Genomic DNA, 26,491 nt, shown 5'->3' with positions numbered 1-26,491 from the left:
CACAGTGGTCAAATATGTCAAACGCTAACACCGACTTCTTCTGAAGAACTAAAAGGTATAGAATCTTCCTATTTTGCTGGTAGCTTCCTGGGATGGAGCCCAACAAAGTTTGAGAACGAAAATAACCTTGACCTACTTTCAATGTCACAAGGGTCAAATGTGTCAAACACTTCAAACGACTTCTTCTAAAGAACTGAAAGGTATAGAATCTGTATAGTTGGCTGCTGGCTTCCTGGGATAGAGCCCAACAAAGTTTGAGAATGAAAATTAGTTTGATCTACTTTCAAGGTCACAGCAGTCAAATATGTCAAATGCTTCAAACGACTTCTTCTGAAGAACGGAAAGGTATATAATCTTTATAGTTGGCTGGTGGCTTCCTGGGAAAGAGCCCGACAAAGTTTGAAAACGAAACTTACCTACTTTCAAGTTCACAGGAGTCAGATATGTCTAATGCTTAAAACGACTTCTTCTGAAGAACTGAAAGTTATAGAACCTTAATAGTTGGCTTGTAGCTTTCACGGAAAAAGCCCAACAAAGTTTGAAAATGAAATGACCTTGACCTACTTTTAAGGTCACATGAGGCAGATATGTTAAACCCTTAAAACGACTTCTTCTGAAGATCTGGAAGGTATAGAACCTTAATATTTGGCTGATTATTTACTGGGAAGGAGCTCAACAAAGTTTGCGAATGAAAATTACCTTGACCTACTTTCAAGGTCACAGGAGTCAGATATGTCTAACGCTTAAAACAACTTCTGAAGAACTGGAAGGTATAGAACCTTAATATTTTGCTGGTTATTTCCTGGGAAAGAACCAAACAAAGTTTGCGAATGCAAATGACCTTGACTTACTTTCAAGGTCACAGCTTTCAAATATGTCAAACGGTTCAAACTAATTCTTCTGAAGAATTAAAATTTATAAAATTATAATATTTGCCTGGTGACTGACTGGGATAGAGCTCACCAAAGTATGCGAATGAAAATGACCTCAACCTACTTCAGAGGTCACAGAGGTCAACAACATTTTAAAGGATTTGTTCTGAAGAACTAAAAGGAATGAATTCATAAGATTTGGCTGTTAGCATTTTGGAATAGAGCTAACCAATTTGAAAATGACATTGACCCACTTACAAGGTCACGGGGAAAATATGTCGAGCTATTTCTGAAGAAGAATAAAAAAGCATAGAATCTTATAATAATATTTGACTGGTAGTTTCAACAGATGGAGTCAACAAAGTTTGCAAGTGAAATATTTTTAGTACAATATAATATTTAATGAGAACGTTTTGCTATGACTGCTTAAATATTCAGGTGAGCAATAAGGCCCTCTTGGGCCTCTTGTTCTGATTAGAACTTATTCCTTATAATCATAATTAGTGCTTGCAAATGTATACTGACGATACAAATTTGAATTGTTTCGTCAACTGCTGTCGACTTCAGTCACATGTCTTTAGTTATATATTTAGATTGATCAATAAAAAACAGTCTAAAGTGATATTCAGTTATGTGAGAAGTAGAGGGAAAATAGAGGATAAAGTAAAACATAGCGACTTTTCCTTTTAAAACTTAAAAATGCGATATTTTGCTTTGCATGTGTAAAAATATCATTTACAGGAAAGTAGAAAGTAAGTTTTAAAAGTGCATTTAAAATCTACACTTTGAGACCACATTTTTGAATTTCAAAAAATGCAAGTGGTGTTTTCATGCACGTTCAATTTGCTTATACATGTATATGTTTGCAAGAAATATAATTAAAAGTGGCCCCTAACACCCGGGTGGTCTCTCAGAAAGGCTTGACTGTATATGGGTATTTAGTCATGCAAAAGATCATAAAACCGGTTAATGATAAAATAATTTAAAAAAAAGACATGAGTGTTACAACATAATAATTAAAATGTTATAATCGATCATTACCACTTAACGCAAGGTGTATAATCGATTGCATAACCTATAAATGAATGCTGTGAAGTCACCGCGCAAGTGCTCCAATCGGTGGGAAGTGAAAGCATCTATGCTATTAATGATTTTTCCCGAACCTCGTTTGTCCAGAAAATAATTTCAGCACGTAAATTGATAACATGGTCAACTGATGGATTCACTTTACCCATCATTGTTAAAATCACCTAACAATAACGGTCAGCCGATGACTAGACGCGGGGCACGAGCGTGCTGCGGCGACAATTTCCTGTTTCCTGTACTAGATGGAAAACGCACAACCACTCAGCGTGTTATCAATAATTGCAAACTGGTTTGTGTTAAATGCTGCATTCGTTAAATAGATACTGTTGTATGCATGTCGTCGACATCACGTACTAACCATTCGAGAACAGGTGTAAAGATTAATATTATAAGATATTGTTCCAACAACAAGGTTCTAATTCTGGGTCCAAACAGAACCACCTTGACATTTGTTATATCCGGCTGAGATTCTATTATTCTACAACGTTATTACTGAAGTGATACACATGGGATTTGAGATGATTAATGAATAGCAACAGATTTTAATTAACAAAGTGAACATGATATGAACTGCCTTTTATGGAAATGCGATTTTTAGTGCTACATGTAACGTTTGCAAATATAAGCTAAATGATGCACACAACGGTAATAGTGAAACCAATCTGAACAATATCAAGTCTCGTCCGTGAACACGGAAGGTGTTTTTTGGAAGACGATATATATATTAATGTACAAAAAATGATTCACTTCATCAGCTCGGCAGGTCTAGGGACGTCGCAAGGTCACTAAGCATAGCCTCCAGACTTTCAAACGCATCTATGTTTTCCTTTGACAGATTGGAAGAAGGCTCTGAATAACAAAAGACATTTATACATATACTAATAAAGAGAAATTATTGAAAAAAGATAAGAGTGATGAAGACATAGAACAAACTGCATCATAGCGTCATATCGTGAATAAATTAACTCAAAAGACAAAAACAAAAATGAAGAAAAAATCATGAAAATATTGGAGGCGTACATATGTGCTCTAGAAGGGGTCTCCTGGATTGTATGTGGTGTACGTAAAGTTTGTAAAAGGCAGAAAAAAAAAAGAAAAAAAAAATATGTTCTACAATAAGTGTGTTATAATCGTCCAGTAGCTATAGATTGTCTCTGCAATTACTTGTAAAATGATATATGTTTGTCATTAATCGGATACGGTGACTCACTACTTGCCAAAGTATATTACAGGAAGTGCATATTGTTATTACTAATTTCCACTTTATACTTCCAGTATGCATATTTTTATAACTAAATACAGTCATATTTTACATGTATCGTTCGATACTTCTGAGCTTGCACGATCTTATTGGTAATTCACATTTACCGATTTATATTACCGGAAACATGTTTATGTATTTCTATTTCTTCTTGTCGCTTGATCTTGTAGTTATGTTTTCCTGAACAAATTATGTTGAGACCCATTTTTATATAATATGGTTCAAATACAGTCGAATCTGCTCAAGCAACCATCTGTATTAAACGACCATCTGTTTTATGCGACCACTTTTCATTCCTCCCGACCGTTTTTACTATGCATGTAATTTAACTGTATTAAGCGACCATCTGTCTAACGCGACCAGCGACCATCCAAAACTGGCCCAAAAATTACGTTAAACGACCACATTTGATACATTTTAGCGACCATGTTTGACGAAAATATACCAAACGGTCGTTGAAATAGTTGTGTCACCACATTTGACGAAGGGCTACTTTACGATCTTTTCATCAAGCTCAGTGAACAAATTTGACAAAACCAATTTCCAAACTTACAATAAATTCATTGTATACGCATACAGTCTTATTGACGATGTACCCTGATTTACTGGTCCGAACGAAGCATCGACACTGGTATACCGTTAATGCTGTATTTACCGCATTAAAGTCTGAATCAGCTTACCGTTATTGTCGTATTTTATTACTCTAATGGTTTCATTTGTTTATCTTGTCTTGAATTCCTATTGAAAAGGTAGATCATGTAAACAAATAAACTCACTGATTACGATATCTGCCGGTGCACGTAATGTTATATCTGGGTTTGATTTGGATCGCACGATTATCCTGTAAGTTCCATCTAGAACAAATAATATCAGTCTTTAGTTTAAACATTGGCTGTTTCTAGAAAAAATAAACTAATGCATGCCGAACAAACAATTTTTTCAATTCTGTTTTTTTTTTCTTCAGTTTTCCTGGTCGTTGAAGATGCAATACATATATCATACATTCGCCAATGGAAACTGTCAGAAACAAAATTAAGAGAAATTCAACACAACCGAAAAATGAAATGATCATTGTGGACATCTGCAATCAGTAATAATCAATACATTATACGTATATAGCATTGTTAATATCTGTTTATGTTCCCATCACTAATGATTACTAATATTTTATACTCGCCTGCACTAATAGTGACGCCTGTAAATGTCGCAGTTGGGGCTGTTTTCAGGCTAGTGGTATCAAGGATGGCTGTCAGATTCCCGTGTAAAATATCACAACCACCTGTGAAAGAAAACATGAAGACATCATTACAATATCACATGTAAGCAAAAACACTACAAGACTATATAAGCCAACGAACAAAACCCTTGATATCAGCATACTAGTGCTTTCGTTTCAGGATATTTAATGATTATCTAATAATAGATTCATACAAGGTATAAGGTATATATCAGTGAAATTCAGTTATTTCTTTGGGTTTTCAATATATCTTACTTTTCAATTATACAAAACTATTCTAACTATTCGTACCTTCAACTGATATTGTTAATGCATCAGTACATCCCACATCTCCTGTTACAACTATATCCGGAATCACCTCTCTTTCTGGATTTGAATATGGTGGAGGGTGTTTCCATTTCAGATTTGATAGTTTGAATTCTAGATGATGTAGGAAAACAAACAAAAAATGTATACACATTTAATTTCTTACGGTGTTAATTTCTTACATTTCTTACGGTGTTAATTTCTTACGGGTGTTAATTTCGTTAAACGCAGCGTTGGATATTCGATTACGAGATTATTTGGTTTGCATTATAACCTGACTAGAAATATTCCCTGTCGTGTTGAATTGGCGGATTCTTCGAACAATGAAACTTACGAAAGTTTACCACAAAATGACCTGGATTGATTTCTTTTTACTATTTACCAACTAAATATTTACCATACAAACACAAAATTGTTATGCGCCTTTACAATTAAACATCATATGGTTATGCCAACTTCTAAACACCATATTGTTATATAAACTTACCAACACAATATGATTATTTAGGAGAGGGCCGAGTAAGTTGTAAGAATTGTGCCCAATCCCTGTGATTATTCAGTTTCAATAAAATATGTTTAAATGAATTAATTATTTAAGCCTTTAAACACCATAGATGGTCATTAGAACTTCTCACAACAGAAGCTGTTACAGCATACACGGAGTAAGGCCATCAGATTACTGACCTGATTTCCGTAATCTTTTCAGTTCCTTTGACAAAGTCTCCACATCATCGGCCGTACACTTGATAAATACAACACACACTTGTATCAATCGACAAATGACGATATCGTTTTATAAGCGTTCTTATATTTTCATGTACATAAGACTGCAGAGATAAACATTTATATCTATTTACATAAAGACTGTTTAAAGGTAAAAAATATATCTTTATTTACACAGAGACTACTGAGATATAAACTTGTATCTTTATTCACATACAGACTGCTGAGAGATAAACTTTTGTATTAGTTCAAACAGAGACCCCTCAAAGATAGTTTTTATTATTAATTTACATAGAGATATTTAGCTTTGAGCTAATTTTCTATATATATATTTAAATAAAATCTGCTGTGAGATATGCATTAAACATGATCTGATTTACCCTATCCATATACTGCTTGACTCTAAAACGTCTTAATGATATTAATACAAATACGGGAATTTACGGGCATGATTTGTCATCGTGGTTGACCAAAGGAAAAATAATATATGATAATATACTATTAAGGAATAAAAGTACTGAAATAAACCTGAGCAAATAATTATTTAATTATTATTTTCAATATATATGAATCATGTCAAAACAGTGTAAATTAATTAACTAAATCATAACTATAGCGCCCGTCTAACGCGTCTATAAACAAAGGGTTTATCTAACTGCATATTTCAGACAATAGACACTTTCTGTCGATAAATTTATATCTGGATAACGCTACTTACAACTTCCTGTAAATCTGTATCGTCTTGGAGCAGCAACTTCCGGTAGGTGTTGCAGCCCTGTTTCGAGGAAATAAACCTCAAGTAATGATTCTAAAATTGATCTTAAAGTATGTTAAACACGATGGCCGTCAAGAGCCGGGCCAAATTAGTTGATTTTTCATATCATTGTGTACCATGGTACACTTTTCTTTTGTACACGATGATATGAAAAGTCATTTCATTGTGTACCATGGTTGGTTTACACTGATAGGAAAGGAAAGCTGATATCAAAGCTCTGTTTTGTATGTTTCTGTACCAATACAATGACCAAATCGAGCCATGGTACGGACACATATGAAACCATTTGACAAGACTGTGTTCACATATACGGAGTTTTTATCTCATGGAATGCTGCAATTCCCATTACACCCAGCATCAATTGACATAAACTATTCAATTAATATTATTGCCAATATTATGTCAAGAACTTTTACAACAAAAAAGGAAATCATTTCAACCGATATAATCTGATAATTGAATCATCCCGCATTCACTCGTGAAAATCATAATTAACAAAAAACTCTGTTAGGCTCGTTGTATAATCAAAGGTTAACTTGAATAATATCCTATACTATTTTGCATTTTATTTTGGATTATGAAACGGTGCTTTTATGAGTATGAAATCAATAACACGATTTAATCGAAAATAACGAACATCGTTTTACTTTCACAGTCCTATTAGGGCCCCAGCACTTTGATCAAAAGTGACTATGTACCCCTATTACTGTTGCAGCAGTGTGACCAGGTATATTATTACCGAGGGTCATTTCTGGTCACGGCATTTCAAAGCTTTCATATCTTTCTGTAACATTTTTATGGTACACAATGAAATGAAGGCGACGAGCTTTCGTATTTTTGTGTTCATACCACGGTACACAATGAAATGGAGGCAACGAATTTTCATTGTGTTCTATACCACGGTACAGAATGAAATGGAAGCGACGAGCTTTCATATCTTTGTGTACCATACCAAGGTACAGAATGAAATGGAGGCGATGAGCTTTCATATCTTTGTGTACCATACCAAGGTACGGAATGAAATGAAAGCAACGAGCTTTCATATAATTCTGCCGGCAGTTGTCGGCTTTAAGTACATAAATATACGAACTTTTTAGAATTTCATTTCTCATCTTGATGTATCACACATGGTACAAACACAATTGAGTTTTCATATCTTTGTGTACCATGGTACACAAAGATATGAAAAATCAATTAATTTTGTCCTGTTCGGCTCCTGTTAGCCATCGTAGTTAAATGTGTCAAATGCCTTTAGGTGATATGCTATTTCAAGCAGTGTCTCACATCGTAATGATATCACGTACCAACGAGGGGGAACATTTCGGGTAAGGAAGTTCTACCAGACATATTCTTTTTTCATTTATTCATTCTTTTATCTTATCTGTTTATTTATTTGTCGAAACTTTGGTAGCTTCAAACAAACGTCATTTGAATGCTCTATACATAATATTTCATTAAGAAGACAACTTCACAACACGTTGCCCTGAAATAAACAACAGTTATACCATTATATTACGACTGGATAGGGGTCCAACACAAGTTGTTCTCGCGACAGATTCTAGGACAGGTAGCAGAAACCTTGTCAAGTCCTCCAATTTTGCTTTCAGATATATCGATAATATGTTACCTTAAAATATCAAAAGAAATTGATCGTACATACCATACCGAACTTGAAATCAAGGACAGTTCAGACAATTTAACAAAAACTGTTTACCTCGATCGTTAATTACAGCCTAACCAACAGGGACGGCTAACTACTAAGCTTCATGATAAACGTGACTATTTCGATGTTCCTATCTGAACGTTCCCTTTCTTCATAGTATCACCCAACTTTCCCCAACTGCGGTGTTCATACGTGGTTTACAGATGATTCGGTATTCGGATTTCGAAATATGCAGGGTTTGGGGAAGGCTATGACCTACCGTGTGATTACCATCACGGTATTCAAGTTCATGATTTCGAGTCCCAGTTACGGTCCTTTACACTTCGGTGTTCTTTTATTATATACATATACCGCGTAAGCGAACGATCTACAGTAAATACACGATAATCTTCATATATTACAAGATGAATGCACACATTAAGAGCAACATTTGAGTTTGGTATAATTCTCTTGAGCTCTGAAACCAATTCATGGAATGTCAATTTATTTTCTATTGATTACTGATAACATATAAAATGTCTGAGCCCTGACGGTGTGCTAATATGGATGCAAATTTCCCGTTTTATCGTGAAAAAAATATCCTCAGATGAGCTTTTTCAATAGAAAAAATGGAAATGTTCATCGATATTAATTTTATAAGAGGATTATTTTGCAATAAAGAAATAATCGATTCATTTTCACATCCCTTAATTCCTGGCCGACGATTTGGAGTCTATTGAATGCTGATAAGAGACTGCATGACGATTTCTTTATCATCAAGTTAACATGTGTTGTCGAGACCGTACGTCTTAGAGTATGCACTGCTTTGAAAGACCACGACTTACCTTGCAAATGAAACGGTCGATGTACTGCGTGAACCCAAGTTTTTCCATTGTTTCCATCACCCTGTCCTCTGATCCACAAAGTGCGATTCCATGGAAGCATGTGTAGTTCCCTCCATAATTACCGAGGACCTGTAATCTCCAGTATCGGGAACTGGCTTCGAAATCTTTGAACGACTGGGCTACAGCTGTAAACGTGGCCGATCAGAGATTATTGTTGAAGACTGTTACATGACTTACAGAAATAATATGTCCTACGTAATTTTCACGCGATCAGTTGAGCTTTTAGTACACTGAGTTACACCCAGTGTTACTATTCGTATCTTTTGATTTGTGATCCTAATTATTTAATCTATGGGAATCAATATGTAACAAAATTAGTTACATGTTAATTTCATGCTAGTCTACTCACGAAAGATGTTCATACTTTTGCGTTTTATTTGTATCAAAGAATTAACAAGTGAAAAAATGAAATTCGAATACTATCTTGGATTAACGCTATTAAAACCAATATTTTACTTCGAGGAATCCGAGCTTTTCGACTTTTCAGGGTTCGAATTATCAGAGTTTTATTTACTAAGATAAAGAACAGATTTGGCTGGGACCGGAGAAATACTTCGAGATAAACGGGGTCTTCGAGTTAAAAGAGTTCGAGAGAACGAGGTTCGACTGTTTATACATACCATCGTATTTAGGGTTATTGCCCAAATTTGTTTATATATATACATAGTATAACATACCATCCTCTTTAGGGTTATTGCCCACATTTGTTTACATATAAGGTAAAACATACTATCCTCTTTAGGGTTATTACTCCGCATTTGTTTATATATACATTATATATAGTATAACATACCATCCTCTTAAGGGTTATTGCTCCACATTTGTTTATATATAAATTATATATACATATTATAACATACCATCCTCTTTAGGGTTATTGCCCACATTTGTTTATATATATAGTATAACATACCATCCTCTTAAGGGTTATTGCTCCACATTTGTTTATATATAAATTATATATACATAGTATAACATACCATCCTCTTTAGGGTTACTGCTCCCTGTTCGTTTGCACACAAATGAACCCGTAGTTGTCCAAGGGCCTCTGGAACAGAAATGAGTTATTATAAAAGCAGGAAACGTCTGTAAATCAGAAAGTAGCACCCCAATTACTTAATATGGATGGACTGTACTATTCTAACTCCATACTTACTCTATATCAACTCCTCTTTGAATTTCAAAACACTTCACCATTTCTGGACTATCCCTGAAACATATAAGTCTGTAGACACTAATGTTGTTACGATAAAATCAGTTTTCATTTACTTTACTTCCATTCACTCTGAATTCAGAACGCCATTGCAAATTGACAAAATCCTTTTTCTAAATACTTTGATTGTCCTTCTTTCCATACAATGTAAAATTCTGTATAAACTGAATATTTATTTACAAAAAGCTAAAGGTCTACTAATATGACGTTATGAACGTTAATATTATGTTACTCGGGTAGCAATATCCCTACTGGTATCGCGTCATGAATGTTAATGTTATGTTACCCGGGTATCACTAACCCTACTGGTATGGCGTCATGAACGTTAATGTTATGTTACCCGGGTATCACTAACCCTACTGGTATGACGTTATGAACGGTAATATTATGTTACTCAGATAGCAATAACCCACTGGTATGGCGTAATGAACGTGATTGCTATGTTACCCAGGTCAAAAAAATAACCATTTTATGACGCTATGAACGTCAATGTTATGTTATCCAGATAGATAATCACCCTATTATGACAATATTAAGGTCAATGTTATGTTGCCCTGGTAACAGTCATTCTACCGGTATGACGTAATGAACGTGAATTTAATGATACCCAGGTATCAGTGATCACACCGTTATGACTTGTTGGACATCAATATTATATTTAAGTAAGCAGACATCCTATTGATATGACTTGCAAGTAAACAGTTAATGGTTTCCTTAGTTACATACCATCCATATATGGTAATGCCCGTGAGTGTATGGCTATGACGCAAGTCCAGCACGGTCCATGCGTGGTGTGAATCCTGCATGATCCAGAATGATCTCAGGTTACCTGCACAATACACGATGCAGTATGTTTTATTCACCGAAATGCACAGGAAAGCAACATAATGATACCGAAGTGTAAACAAACCTGTAACTCGAACTCAAAATAAATAAACCAAAGGCAAAATATGACCGAAACATTATTTACATATAGACCCTTGAAAGGGCAAATGGATACCAGGTGGTCTGAAAGGCGATTTACCATTTAACAATATGGCGACCAGAAGTCAACACGAAAGGTCATTGTTATTTGACTTCATTAAGCTAATTAACAGAAGCACCGACATTGAAATCAACATTTTGAGAAGAATATATATAATACAAGAAGAAAATCAGACCTCAAAGCCATAGGCAGACAGCAACACCATTGCAATTATCGTGTATCGTGAAATAGTTGCGCTATGACAACCAAACACCGGATAATTGAACTAATTATAAAAAAAACACCTTTTGATCGTCTGTATACAACAAAGTCCCTTGAGATGCCTTGTCTACGGCAACGTATCAAACCCAACTAAAATGCAATTAATCGGTCGAACGGATTACTTATTAGTTCACACAGATGACTAAATCGTACGCACTGATATTACTTATTCTTACAAACTTATTATTCGTACAAAGGCACGTCTTAGATTTGTTAATTGGCCCTAGTGTGTCATTGTATGTTTTATTAGTGTTTACTGCTTACTGTTTTGATGCGTGATATCTTTGTTTTACCTAAATACTAGATTTGTTTACACACTTTCTGTTGCCGTCAAATGATAGTAAGAAATCTTCATGATACCCAGACAATACAAATATGCACAGGATAATGTACAGTAGAACCTCGTGATACTGCCACTATACGTCCGGATACATTTTGGCGTTATAAAGGGGTTTTGAGATAAAATGAGGGAAATGTATAAAGTTATTCATAAGAAAAACAAGCAAAGGGGAAATTGAAAAATGTTATAGGTAAACGAGGTGGCAAATGAACGAAGGGTATTATATCGAGGTTTTACTGAATACAACACTACAATGTGTTTTATATACCGTCTAGCAGGTTGATGTTAGGGTAGTTTGGTGTACAGCTATTACAGTATTCTGGGGAATTCCTCGTCCAGGACGGATCGGTAGGTATCTCAGGATAACCTGACAGCAAAGATAAAAGTGAAAAAATTGTAACATACCCGCACTTAATCTATAAACAATAGTTATGACCACTCTGCTGTTTCAATAATAAAATATTGATCAGAAGAGCGAAGAACGGGATTCAATATAAAATCAATCATCGTGTATACTCTCTTTAACTGATTGATGTGTGATAACGTGAAAAATATCACGAACAGGTCAAATTATTCGGAAAAAAAGACTAAGCTAAATATAATTAAAGTCTTTCGATATTTTTAAAAGCCAAACTTACATTTTGATGGAGCTGCGAAAAATTCACCATTCTCGCTTTCTATGAATCTGGGTGTAGCTATAGCGCCTGTTAAGCTCATTTCTGGAATATAAAGAAATAGCTTGTCGTGAAGCGTAATTAAGTGTTTATAAAACTAAATATAATAAAACGTATACTCATCATGTTGTGTAGCAAAAGATAATAACACGTAGCATGATTTTGTCTTGTGGCAGGAGTGCCCGGGAGAATGATTTTATAAATACCAGTTGTATCAGTGAGACTTATATCTAGTTTAAAATTCGTTACATTACTATGCTTATCTTAGTAGTATAAGAAATGTAGCGTGATAATGTCGGCTTCGTTAGGTTGGTTTGGCGTTACTCTTTACGTTACACTTACAGGTATTGTCGTTATTTAGAAGAAAGACCCCAAGCTATTCCCATAACGAACAGATACATCCTGACTGTTATCTTGCCCGTCACAATGTACTTAAACGACAACTAAATTTTGTTGCGAAAGGCTTTTCTAATTAGTATTTAATATCGCGCTTGATATAACAACATACTAAGTACCCATTAACATATCTCAGGCGACTCTAAATACACCAATCTACCAGGGGCTGTCTCAGGAGGATGTCTTGTTATTGGTTTAATTATAAAGCTATCGGTATTGCTTAAATGTCTTACCTTCAAATAATTTCAGGAATTCTTCACTCTTTATTTTTGGTAGATCATTAGCAATTGTTTTAGGCGACTGAAAAAATAGTACATGGTAATTTTATGAAAATGAAAACAACAAATACAGCAAACAATACATGTGCATTATTCTTCGAACAAAAATAACAACAATTTAGACATATCATGCAATTTGTTTTCAATTGGCAACACATGATTAAAACATGATTGGCTCATGCTTACGTGATCTAAATATCAGTTCGATACAACCATACTGGCAACATATTTGTAATGCGTCATAATTATTAACCGGAGAACAGCAGTTGTCTCGAAGTTGTGTAGAGAACAGCTGCGTCCTTCTCGTTTTAAGGACTTAAACGAAGTACACATAATTTAATGTATACCCCTTGTCATGCTCTTGTTTAGGTGCTGAACCCCTATCGTATCATTTTATAAGAACACACGTGGCTAGGTTAAATTTCCGGTCATACACTTATCTACACATTGTATATAATTTTAATCCTTAGTTTAATGTTTCAAAAGTACACAGATGTTAAGATCAAGATTAACAAAAATAAGCATACAGGCACAAAGAGCATTTAAACTCGAAATAAAAAAATTATCTCCATCGGAAACCGAGAAGGCACAACAACAAAGTTTCTGAGACACCAGGATCATTAAACATTATTACCGAGAATCCATGGACGTTAATCAGGACCCGGTTGTTCAAAGACTGTTAGCTTAACGAGTAGTAGTTCATGCAAATGTTCAAAGTACCATGTTTGAATCACATACGAAAATTTCCATGTTGTTTGTATTTCTCGTCTTCAGCCAATCTTTTTTTTTTATCTCTATGCTTGCACGAAAGATTAATTAATTAATTATTAATCAATCAACAGTGCGAGTGATAGTTCATCAAAAAGTGAAAACAAAACTAAAACTGGTCTTTCTTACATGTATATTATTAACCAGCAGGGAAAGTGCTTTTTCATTAAAAAAGTAGAAATAATAAAACCTAAAACTGATCTTTCGTACATGTATAGAGATCAAATAGATTTTCCGAAGACATGAAATTACAAACAACAGGAAAATTTCTACATGTGATTCAAAAAGTTGACTTTGATCTTAGCAGATATAGAATACAAATCCGTTACAGATATAATACCACAAGTGGATATGTAAACCAATACTTAGAACAAATAATATACCAAATCTAGTAAAATTAATTAATCAAATAGGCTTATGAAATTAAATAGTTAATTGATTTAATTCAATTAATTAATGAGGCTTTCAACAGCTATTTACTTGCCATAAAGACAATGGCCCTTTCCGATTTAAAACTGTAGTTGTAATGTGATTTACTGGATAACAGGACGAAGGTACACAGAAGAAGTACATGTATAACCACTGTTATACCCTTGCCTATTTACACCCAGTCCTAAAGCGTGATGATCGAACAATGCTGGCATGACAGGTTACCATTAATGTACAATCGTTGATGGATCATAACTGGGAGCTATATCAATGAAAATGAAGATTAAGGGGTTTCAATCTTAAGTCAAGATAAGACTAGAAAACATTGCGACAAAGTTATACATATTACATGTGTTTTCGAATAATTGTCTGATTTGGACGGGTTAGGCCAGTCTCAGTACCCAGGGATATCTTCGCCCATGCAGGTTATATTTCAATGCACGTGATGGCATGCCCTGGTATAATACGCCCCAGAGAATATGCAGATTCATATTCATATAACTAGATACGTATATATATATAAAAACTGTCATTTCCTTAGTATAATAAGACACTGTTGGCAAGTAAACGTGTACTAGGAGTGTAGACACGATTTCGAATAAATTCTGAATATAATATTAAGATAAGATAGATAATACCAGCGAAATACTACCGTACTTTCTGTATCAAAGGGTTATTTGACAATTAGAAAATGTGTATTGGTCTGTTTTGATACTTTTTTGTTAGTTTGGGAACGAGCGAACATTTACGTTCACACAGCCAAACCACTGATTACTCTTTATACAAGAGATTAGAGATAAAACTTATATCCAATGATTCAGACCATCCTTGGATGGCTCGTCTAATTACCGAGGATTTCTATAACCAAACCAGAAAACAATGTTTCCTAGATTTCCGCTCTCTATTCACTACCGATCCGATTTTTATGCAATAAACAAAGAAGACATGAGTGTCCTGGTAAGTAATTTGCTTAGCCTATTTATGTAATTTAACGTGACCTGTCCCCTCCCCATGGTCTCTTGCCTCATTGTTCATGTTCCGCACTGCCGGATTGGCCCCGAACTTCAAGAGGATCTTAGCTACTTCAATTCTGTGGAGGGACATAACATCATCACAAATTAAGTAGAAATATAGTATCAAGTGCCGTAGAATATAATGGGAAATTTACCACTAATATAACATTAAATTGGGCATGAATATTACACAAAATATGTCCTACATATAACACCATATATGACTTCACATAATACCAAATTTGTCCTAAATATAACACTAATTACGTTATGAGCATAACACAAAATGTGTGGTAATTATAAATGACATGTTTGTGTAAACTACAATAAATATAGTATCACATCTCTTATGAAAATAATGTTAAATCGAATATTAATATAATATCAAACTGAGCAGAAAGATAACATCGAATAGGTCATATTTATGATAACAAACGATTATGTCAGTAACATGATATAATTAAAAATACAACACCAAATATGGAATATAGAAGCAAATCTATAAATATAACAAAATGTAATACTTTACCAAAAAGAAACAAATAAAAATCTAGAAAGACACCAAAGCTAGTGGATAATGCAAACAAATCAGGAAAGCCAGATAAATTATAATGCCAAAGTTAATAGATATAGTATATACAAAAAGTAGTTTCAACATTAAAAAATAATAACAGATCCAGTTGAAAAACTAATGCAAACAGTATCAGAAACAACATGACTTTATGGAAGAAACACAAAAATAAAACACATAACTTTGAACAAATACTATATCAAAATTTATTATACTTCTAGTATTCAAACCCCAGTTACATAGCCTCCTGAATCTTACGTCATTAGAAAAGTGAAAACATACTCCGAACATTCGTATTGCTTGAAATTGTTAAAATATTTTGAGTTTCTATGTAATGTTACTTACCAGTTTGTTATAAATCGAATATTTACTTGCTATAATTTGGAACACATTGGAGTGAAAATAAATCAGCCAGAAAATGAGATAACTTCGTACCTACAAAACCTTGTGGCTTCATGCAAAGGTCCAGTCTCCTTAAGGTCACTGATGCCGTTTGGACTGACCCCGTAGTCCAACAGAAGCTGAACGATCTCACCGTAACCACGGATAGCCGCCTCTATGATGGCCGTCGTGTTGTACTTCAGTGATGGGTCGTGGTCAAGCATGATGGAAATGATGTCTATAGGATGAAGGGAATGGTTACACATTGTTTTATCATAAGGGTATAGATATGATGATTATTATTTTTCTGCCAGAATGTGCTTGAAGTTAAAAGACATGCAAATGGTGCCAAAGAACTCTATATCATAGTGACGTTTCATATATTATTCTTTAGTCACACTGCAAATGAAATTAAATAAACTTGATATCTCACTTACCTGTTGCAAGCAATTCAACACTTGTAATTCGATTGTTGATCTCAAATTCTGAACTGTATTTAAGTGTCAAGTAACTAACTCTGCATGGGTGTCGTCCTTCAAATTATGGTTTATTTTACATTTCATCAATTCTTTCAAATTATCAATTAATGAAACAGGCCTTACCTTTTTTGTTGAACATGGCTGCTACGTCAAGCGGTGTGGCACGTGCTTTATTCCTAATGTAAATGGTTGGTGACATCTACAACAGACAAAGGCGATCATACCAAGGGGTATATAAACTGAAAAGCGGTATCGTGTCAATGAAGGGATACATAATCCGGGGATATGTAACCGTTCTTATGCCAATCAGGAGACGCATACACTCATGATAAGTAGTTTTTTCTTTTCTATCTTTTTCCTTTGGCAAATGCAAATCTCCGCCAATGAACAGTATATGCAAAAAACCTTTATATAAGTATAATATATTACATAATTATTATAATGCATAATATACGGAGTCATCCGAATAATATATAAAATATATATATATGTGTTTTGCTTATTTTTTTTATCGTTACAACACATTTCCTTTCACTGTTTATATCAGATGACCAAAACATATTTTGAAAGCAGCTCCAGTCAACGGGAAAAAAAACAATTGACAAAAAATATTCATCGGCTCAATTAACAAAAGAAGACCTCAAGCCAACATCAATTGGGGGAAAATGCAACACAAAAACGAAAAAAACAAATTGATGCTCATTGTTCTTCGTAGGTTATATATTAAATGTTGTTTACATATCCATAATAGACTACTCTACATTGCCCTGTATCGATCTTATTTGTTATTTTAAGCTTTAATCTTTTATTCATTTTTATGTACAGGACAATGTTGTATAAGTTGATCGACCTCAAGCTAGAGGCTTTGTAAGAATAATGAATTAAAACTGATTATCTACAATAAGTATATAGTTCAAGGCAACGAAAATCTGCCTTTAGGAGATGGGACTGTTGCTTGGTTACTAGCAACATTGCTAAAAAAAAAATTATCCTGATTGATTTCTAATTACGGATATGTCAAGTCCACCGTTACAAATATCGCAAATATCAAATACAATCATTCTTATCGCGATGTGTAGTCCCAGAACGAGAGATTAGTTTTTCTAAAAAAGAACGACGGATAATTTCAGCTTTTTTGACCTTGCTATTCCATAGAAATGTTGTTTGTAAACAGATCTCTATGATTAAAAAAACTTACATTTGATTACATCTACCCATAGAAAAACATCAAAACAGCTTAGCCTTAATACAAAATCAATGATTGATCACAAAATCATATTTTTAAAAAGAGAGATATTACCTGGAGTAATTTCAGCATGACGTTGATTCGGTGGTCGTAGACGCATTGGGATATGATGTGAACTGGAGTATTTCCGTCGCTGTTCTGAACATCTATCTGTAAAAAGAGACTTATATTATGTCAATAGTTTTATGTCTATCTACAGATAAGATTGTCCGTCAATATTGGTTACTGTCTGTCCTGTATGTCTATCTACACATTTAATAGTCCGTCAATATTGGTCACATTCTGTTCTGTATGTCCATCTTCAATTAATAGAGTCCGTCAATATTGGTTACTGTCTGTCCTGTATGTCAATCTACAAATCATCTAGTCCGTCAATATTGGTTACATTCTGTCCTGTATGTCTATCGACACATTTAATAGTCCGTCAATATTGGTTACATTATTTTCTGTATGTCTATTTACAAATAATAGAGTCCGTCAATATTGGCTACTGTCTGTCCGGTATGTCTAGTTATAGTCAGTAAAGATAAGATATTGCCTGTTTTGTTGTCTATAGTCCGTCAAAAAAAGGTTACTATTTGTACTTTACGTCTATCCACACGCAATGAAGTCCGTCAATATTGGTTATTGTCTGTTCTTCATATCTATCTACCATCAATATAGTCCGTCAATATAGGATACTGTCTGTTTTATACGTCTATCTTCAAAGGTATAGTTAGTAAAGATAGGATATTGTCTGTTTTGTCGTCTATCTACAAATTACACAGTTCGTCAATTTAGGTTATATTCCGTTCTGTCATCTATATGTAAACAATATAGTCCGTCAATACAGGTTACTTTCTATTTTATTTTTGTAAAACTTAAAAATATATACTTCATAACATATTGCAGAACAGAATAATAATATTTCTATGATACATTTGAATATTTCGTCACATTTGCAGGCACCGCCATATGTGTGCATTCCCACAACATATTTTTGTGCGCTGTTTGTTATGTGACCACCTTTCTAACTGCTCACTGATAATGCCACTTTAACATCAAATAACATGTACTGTAATCATTGTCTGTAGGAGCACACTACTTACAAACATCAGAGAACCGAACATGCATGTTTCGATAAGTCTAACCACCGCGTTTGAGAGCTAGACACGTTGAAGTAAAAGAGCAATGGGGGAAAAGAAGAAGAAAATTAGTTGGGGAATACGCTAAAGCTATGATAAAAAACAACTGCAGATTTTATATTAAATGTTAAATGACGTTTCTATATATCCTGTCGAAAAATCGACGTTTAGATTTCTGGTGCTCTGGGGGACTGTTGTTCACCATAAGCAATGCAGACTCCATTTCTCTCTCGGTACTTGTACGATACACTTTGATGTTGGATATGATGGCATTGAATAATATTCTTTTGACTTCTCATTAACGATTTTATAATTATTAAGTGATTTTCTGACGATGTTGAGGGTGTCATACCGATTCTCTAGAGTTAAAGATGAATAGAACGTGACTTTGCATGCGGTGTAGTCCACTTGCGTTGGAGGGCACTATTTGATTATACTTTGATTGCGCCAGCAGCAACCGAGGTTTTGTCTTTGTAATTGAATACATATCAAGTGCACTGGATCTGCATCTTAAGTCGCTACAGTGCAAGGTAAAATCTGATAAATATCTTAACATGCAACACAAATTTGTGAATTTCGTCAGTGCAAGTAATGCATACAAAAATACTTTCATTTCACAAACAGAAACTGGATATCATCTTTTTATTGAGGTTTGCGAAATGAAATTTGACATTTAATATTACTTAAGCTTAGCAGGATTTTAAGATGATTGTTATGTAATGAAAAATTTAAGAAAGTACTGCTATATAAAGATACACGTAAGCATTGTTCTGTTGAGATAAACCGTACTCTACCGTTGTTATGTACAGATGGATAAACCATACTTTACCGTTGTTATGTAAAGACGGATAAACCATACTTTACCGTTGTTATGTAAAGATAGATAAACCAAACTTTACCATTTTTATGTAAAGACGGATAAACCATACTTTAACGCTGTTATGTAAAGACGGATAAACCATACTTTACCGTTTTTATGTAAAGACGGATAAACCATACTACCGTTGTTATGTAAAGACGGATAAACCATACTTTACCGTTGTTATGTAAAGACGGATAAACCATACTTTACCGTTGTTATGTAAAGACGGATAAACCATACTACCGTTGTTATGTAAAGACGGATAACCCATACTTTACCGTTTTTATGTAAAAATAGATAAACCATACTTTACCGTTGTTATGTAAAGACGGATAAACCATACTTTACCGTTTTTATGTAAAGATAGATAAACCACACTTCAACATTAACAATACGTTAGCATTAATATATAGGGATATACCGTTCACAATTATTGTGGTGCATCCATTCAAAGTCCCTGAGTAATTTTATGCAGAAACATACCATACATATTCTTGTAATTTAGGGTTAAACAATACCTTAGCATTGTTTTGTAAACACATGCCATACAATAGGCCTTTTCTGTATTTAAATACCATATATTAACATTGTTTTGTAAGGATGTATCATCCCTAAGCTTTATTTTGTAGGGATAAATCATTCTTTAAAATGGTTCTGTAAGGATAAATTGTAATTTGATATTGCTACGTAAGGATAAAACCATACTCTGACATTGTTTTGTAGGGATAAGCCATACTCTGACATTGTTCTGTAGGGATATACAATACTTTAGCGTTGTACTGTATTAACAAACCTATCTTAGCATTGTGTTGTATTGATAAAACTACCTTAGCATTGTTCTGTATTGATAAACCATACCTTAGCATTGTGCTGTTTTGGTAAACCATACTCAAACATTGTGCTGTATTGATAAACCTGCCTTAACATTGTTCTGTATTGATAAACCTATCTTAGCATTGTGCTGTATAGATAAACCTTCCTTAGCATTGTTCTGTATTGATAAACCATACCTTAGCATTGTTCTGTATTGATAAACCATACTTTAGCATTGATCTGTATTGATAAACCTACCTTAGCTTTATTCTGATGTAGTAAGTCCATCATGTCGGTCTGTCCCGCGAACACAGCTAAATGGAGTGGGGTGTTACTGGAATTAAATCAAAAGCCTATTACAGAAAACAGCTAAATGGGGTGGATTGTAACTGGACTATCAACGAATAAAATTGACAAATTTAGATCCCTTCGAACTCATAAATTATAAATCATTTTTCAATATTTCGTAGTTATCTAATATATACACGAATCGAATCAAAAAGTATACAGCATCGACAATTTTCACTTTGATGTAACTCTTTTGCATATTTACATGGACAGTTTTGCTGTGAAAAATCTTTTAAATTGTTAACCAAACAACGTTTCTGATAATTTAATCTATTGACTCCAGACGTTAACATGTTGGTGTTACCCTAATTGAACGATAACTGAGCAGTTTCTGAACACACATTGTTTGATAAATTGAACTGGGTGGTCGAGTGGCGCAGGGTATAGCGCATTCGCCTTTCACAAAGACAGTCTGCGTTCGTGAAATCTGCCCGACCACGTGGGTTTACTCCAACATTAGGACCCTCCGCGTACTTCCATCAGGATGACGGGCCAATATGAATGATTTATTATATAAGTTGGAATAACTTCTTTCATAATTATTTTAAAACAAATACATTTATGCATTGAACAATGACAGATTGTAAATGTTGAATAAACACTCTGTTCGACACAAAAGGAGAATTATTGAAAATGGTGGTGAAAATTTGTCATTTACATTAGTCGTGAAAATCACAAATAATCACTAATTTCTTGTATCAGAAAAACACGAACAAGGGAATCAACTTTAGTAGGTCCATACAATGTTAACGTCATTGTTGATACAACGTCAAAATATATTTCTATATGTCGATTTCACAATCAGTGAATCAGTGCTGCTGACAGGAAATCGGTGTCTTACGTCAGATCGTGACTCATGTGAACCAATGAGATTACAACATCCTATGCAAAGACAAAATATATACCGTAATTAAAAGATTGACACGACAAATTAAACTGGGGAGTCAGACAAAAGACATATAAATGGTTCAGTGTTTCGTATCCTTACCCTTTGCTGTCAGGGAAATCGACGTCTGCAGAGTGAAAGAGCAGGGTCTCTGCTACATCCTTGTTACCTAGATACCAAACGAATCAGCGTCTTAGGCAATATAAGGCAATCAAATAACCATATCAAATATACATAACTTTGAAGTAAACTATGATTTATTACGTTTTCTTATTAAAGTAGACTTTCATTTCACTTGAACGTTTTTGGCTTAAAAAGTAATTAACGATCAAAGAACCATCCTTCAGTTTTAGTCATGTCTTCCTAACCTTACAAGGTTTAAAAAATAATTCTATCGATAATCATATGTTTGGTCCATCTGCACGGAATTCCCTTTTTTCATCTCATGCACAAATATATCATCATGTTTCTATTCAACTGATAACTCTTTCATTGTTTGGGTACATTGTTACTGAAGGTTTCAAGTTGTGTCTGCTCCAGCCTGTTTGACTGCTGCCCTCCGAATGCATCCTCGGTCCCTGGTGAAAAATACTTCAATAAGTTTTAGTGCGATATCACATGGGACCGAGGATGTACGAAGGCATCATAACATAAACCTACCGTTAAGAACGGCAAGGATGAGCGGCGTGTATCCTGAGGAACCCGTCGGTTCACGACAATTGATGTTGATGTGGTCAAGCTTCACACGGATACGACCTCCAGGCATGCGCATTGATGATGACGCGGTTGTTTTTTTCACCTGATAGCCTTTGTCAGGTAACAACAGTTTCTAAAGAAAAACAGAACAGAAATCAGAATACATCTAGCATAGGTAGACCGAACTTAGCTTGTTCATAGTAAGGCAATACCACCTAAAGTCTTCAGTTATTTTTTATGATATAAATATAAAATCGTTTGGTGCCATCCATTCCTTTGCTTCGTTATTTGACCAATATATGTTTTGTTTGTGTTCGTCCTCATAGCCGTCGTAGATACTACAGATTTTGTTTATATCTCGATAAACGTCATCATCAGGACTATATGTGTTCTGTCTATCCTGACATCCGTCATAAGTTAGACTATATGTGTTCTGTCTATCCTGACATCCATCGTCATATGACATACATATGTTTTATCTTTCTTGTCATTCGTTGCCATGAAGACTGTACCTATTGATGGCATACATTCAGAAGCGATTCCAAAAGCAGGAACGGCTGGTATGATGTTTAGCTGTATCCTTTAGTCATACTTACTTGTATTACATGATAAAATACAGTTCTTTTTATGCGTTTATAAAATTTATTTGCTATTTTACTTTTGTCCGTATTATAGCTATATTTAGGTATAGCGATAGAGGCATTTCTTTTTTATGTGTCATCGAATGTAGAACATAGATAAAACAACCTTAGCCCCACAGTTTGTTCGCAGGAAAGTACATGTACAGTGTGATGATTTACTGAAGACATCTGAACGGCATACATTGCGTGTCTGAGTCTCCCTATCTTTATTAAAGCTTGCCACATGTCCTCGTAAAAATCATCTCATTCAAATGTAGAAAACAAAGTTATACTGGACTGAATATGAATGTAAACCATCGAATTGTCCTTGGTCGCACTGATTCAGACTGATAAACAACAAAGATAATCTGAAATCGATTAATCCCTTATTGATTGTCTATTTCTGTTTAATACTATCGAGCGAAAGTGTCAAAATAGTAATCCCAGGTAGTCAGGCCTGCTACCTTTATTTGTTTGATCTGTTTGTTTATTATTGCTCCTATAAAGATAGTTCAAACGCCGCCTGGCGGTGTGAGATACCAATTAATTCAAACCGAATCTCCGCTAACAGATGAAATCTGGCACGAATAGATAAGTGACGTATTATTGTGTTGCTGTGATGTGTTAAATCACATACTACAGTTTCCTGTAGTTCTAATTCATTCGACCTTCTCAACAACTAATCATATCTATTATTTTACAGTTGGAAATTTCAATAGTCCACCGGATGTAGTATTAAATAGTTACACAATGAGTCAGGTGTAACGTTCGATCTGTACATAAGTAAGATAATTACATTACATATACATTTCACCAGTAAAAAAAAGTATGAAAACCAAAAATATTTAGTTTCTGGCATAAAATAAAATCGATAATCAATGAAAAGATCGAAACCATTTTTTACAATACCATCGGCTTGTTTCTGAATTCCTTTATCCCATATTTGAGGAACATTATGGCAACTATCTACATGTATATCTGTATTAAAAAGAGGCTATTTCTATTTTGTTTGCCAATCAATTTCTGGTTTCACGTCATGTCCAATGATGATACTTCAAATACTTTGATTAGTTATCCATACATACCCTTAAATTTAGAAATATGTATGAAGCATTTAAAAAGGAACTTTGTATAAGTTGTTGTGCCAAAATAGTACAATATCTTCACCTTACTCCCATAACATGAGAGGCCGCTGGTCGGCGTTTTTTCTATCGGATATGATTTTGCCGACTGCGACCTCTCATTTCCGAAGCACTAATTCTTTGATGCAGTTTCCGCCCGAAATCCGGGCGGAACAAAATCGGCTTGAAAAACTCACTTTAGTGGTTGACAGTTCATGACAACGATGTCTACTCCCGGTTTATATAATATAGATCTCATATGTATGTCACAGACACAAATATATAGTATATTACGGAATAGAACACTCAAAATACATGTCCATGTCGTTGTAGCACATCTCTGACCTACATTTAAAACATGGCTTCCTGTACTAATACAAAATAGCAGAGGGGATTTCAAACGGAACGAAATGATACGGAGTTTGTTTGTATTCCGCGTTTGAAACATTACATGTAATCCATTTTTGTATTAACCGGAAAAATCATTGCAAATGCTGTCTGCTTCGCTTCGAATGAGGAAAAACTCATTATTTATGTCTTTGACACGAAGTTATTCTCATATAATCATGGATTTATGGAAAGGAATATTTATTGGACCCTTTTGACCATTTAAATGTATGTAAAAACGATATACTCTTTCTTAATCCGAACTTTGAAAATGTGATCGTCAGCATCGGGAAAATCAGCTATGGGAAGTTAGAGGTTACGCGGCGCCTGTCAAAAGTTTTTCGCCGTGTAAAACCTCTAACATTGTTGGAGTAATCTTCACCTCTAAGGCCAATACCACAACGGAAATTGAAAACATCAGAAGATGTGAAAACATTGTGTTACGATTAATTTGATAATTCTTTTAGGTTTTATACTTATAAACCACCCACATACTTAATATGGAAATACGTCTCGTATTGAATTAGCAGTCGTGTTGTAGATTTAATAAAGTTAAACACTATGATGCGTTCCTTATTTCCTGAAGACTATGTCGCTATTATTTAGCATTACCATCAATACCTTTTTCACACTTCCTCGTTGTAGTCCCAGTGTTTACTTAAGACATGACATCCGTATTCCGTCTTTGCGTATTGCAGAGTTATCTTCTCTTGTGAGCAGGGATTGATTGTTACATCATTGGTTTGTGTAAGAAAATTACGTCGTTTTCTCAAAAATTGATGACGTTTCTCTCACAAACAAATGACGTAACAATCAATACCTGTTCACAAGAGAAGATAACTCTGCAATACGCAAAGTCGGAATAGCCGTACCATGTAAAGAATGTTCTATCAACAGTTTCTTTTTCTGTAAATATTGTTATGTTAGTAATTGCCGATGTAGCTTGGTTCGTTGGAAAATGTTGACGATCTTATTTGCACCCAATCGACAATTTCTAACGATGAGATATTTACCAATATATAAATAATTATTCGAATCATTTGCTTTATGTATAATGGTGATTATAAGACTTTGTTTCTGTTTCACAATTATAGCTAATCAATCAGGTTTCTTACCTAAAGGCTCTACAGTTAATCAACTTATGTCACTGTATAATACTATAGTAAGTCAGCTGGATGAAGAAAATGAAATAAGGCTAGTTTTTTGTGACATAGGTAAGGCATTTGACAGGCTGTGGCATAGAGGATTAATACATAAATTGGAGAAATACGGAATTAAGGTTAATATGTTGGTGTGGTTCGAAAATTATATCAGAGATAGAAAACAAAGAGTGATATATGATGGTTTCCATTCTACTTGGCAAATGTTGAAAGCTGGGGTACCTCAGGGCTCGGTCCTAGGACCATACTTATTTCTTTTGTATATTAATGATCTGGAAAATGAGATAGGATGTAATATAAAATTATTTGCTGATGGTACTTCATTATACATAATAATAGACAATACTCATCAACAAGCAGCTAACAGTCTGAATGAAGATTTACACAAAGAATCAAAATGAGCAAATGATTGGGGTATACTTTTAAACCCAGACAAAACTGAATTTTTAGTAGTATCTAAGAAAATGTATGCAGTGAACCTACATCAACACCTAGTTTTTAATAATACTCAGGTAAGTAATATTACAAATCCCACAAACTAAATGTCCTAAGAATGTTAAAATATAAAAATTGTAGAAAGGCACTTGAAATATTGTATACTACATTTATCAGACCTATTCTAGAGTATGCTTA

General features: G+C 34.3%; 1 protein-coding gene across 1 annotated transcript in view; it reads right to left on the bottom strand.

Annotated features, from left to right (window-relative positions):
- Positions 1 to 1,270: 1,270 nt before the first annotated feature.
- Positions 1,271 to 26,491, bottom strand: part of LOC110446699 — a 28,191-nt gene continuing 2,970 nt past the window's right edge. Inside the window, exons 2-21 of the mRNA XM_021491986.1 lie at positions 22,535 to 22,703; positions 21,977 to 22,043; positions 20,899 to 20,974; positions 17,896 to 17,991; positions 16,719 to 16,794; positions 16,171 to 16,354; positions 15,175 to 15,241; positions 12,910 to 12,976; positions 12,245 to 12,325; positions 11,875 to 11,973; positions 10,747 to 10,849; positions 9,964 to 10,017; positions 9,788 to 9,855; positions 8,748 to 8,932; positions 6,204 to 6,260; positions 5,447 to 5,504; positions 4,748 to 4,876; positions 4,397 to 4,498; positions 3,996 to 4,073; positions 1,271 to 2,807 (exon numbers count right to left, since the gene is read on the bottom strand). Coding sequence (XP_021347661.1) covers positions 2,710 to 2,807; positions 3,996 to 4,073; positions 4,397 to 4,498; positions 4,748 to 4,876; positions 5,447 to 5,504; positions 6,204 to 6,260; positions 8,748 to 8,932; positions 9,788 to 9,855; positions 9,964 to 10,017; positions 10,747 to 10,849; positions 11,875 to 11,973; positions 12,245 to 12,325; positions 12,910 to 12,976; positions 15,175 to 15,241; positions 16,171 to 16,354; positions 16,719 to 16,794; positions 17,896 to 17,991; positions 20,899 to 20,974; positions 21,977 to 22,043; positions 22,535 to 22,703 — 1,914 coding nt within the window. The 3' untranslated portion in view covers positions 1,271 to 2,709. The remainder of the gene's footprint in view (positions 2,808 to 3,995; positions 4,074 to 4,396; positions 4,499 to 4,747; positions 4,877 to 5,446; positions 5,505 to 6,203; positions 6,261 to 8,747; positions 8,933 to 9,787; positions 9,856 to 9,963; positions 10,018 to 10,746; positions 10,850 to 11,874; positions 11,974 to 12,244; positions 12,326 to 12,909; positions 12,977 to 15,174; positions 15,242 to 16,170; positions 16,355 to 16,718; positions 16,795 to 17,895; positions 17,992 to 20,898; positions 20,975 to 21,976; positions 22,044 to 22,534; positions 22,704 to 26,491) is intronic.

Source organism: Mizuhopecten yessoensis, unplaced genomic scaffold, assembly GCF_002113885.1.
Source record: "Mizuhopecten yessoensis strain PY_sf001 unplaced genomic scaffold, ASM211388v2 scaffold2929, whole genome shotgun sequence".
In the NCBI taxonomy this organism is placed as follows: domain Eukaryota; kingdom Metazoa; phylum Mollusca; class Bivalvia; order Pectinida; family Pectinidae; genus Mizuhopecten; species Mizuhopecten yessoensis.
The sequence above is the reverse complement of the archived record's forward strand: the minus strand, read 5'-3'. Positions and strand labels throughout refer to the sequence as shown.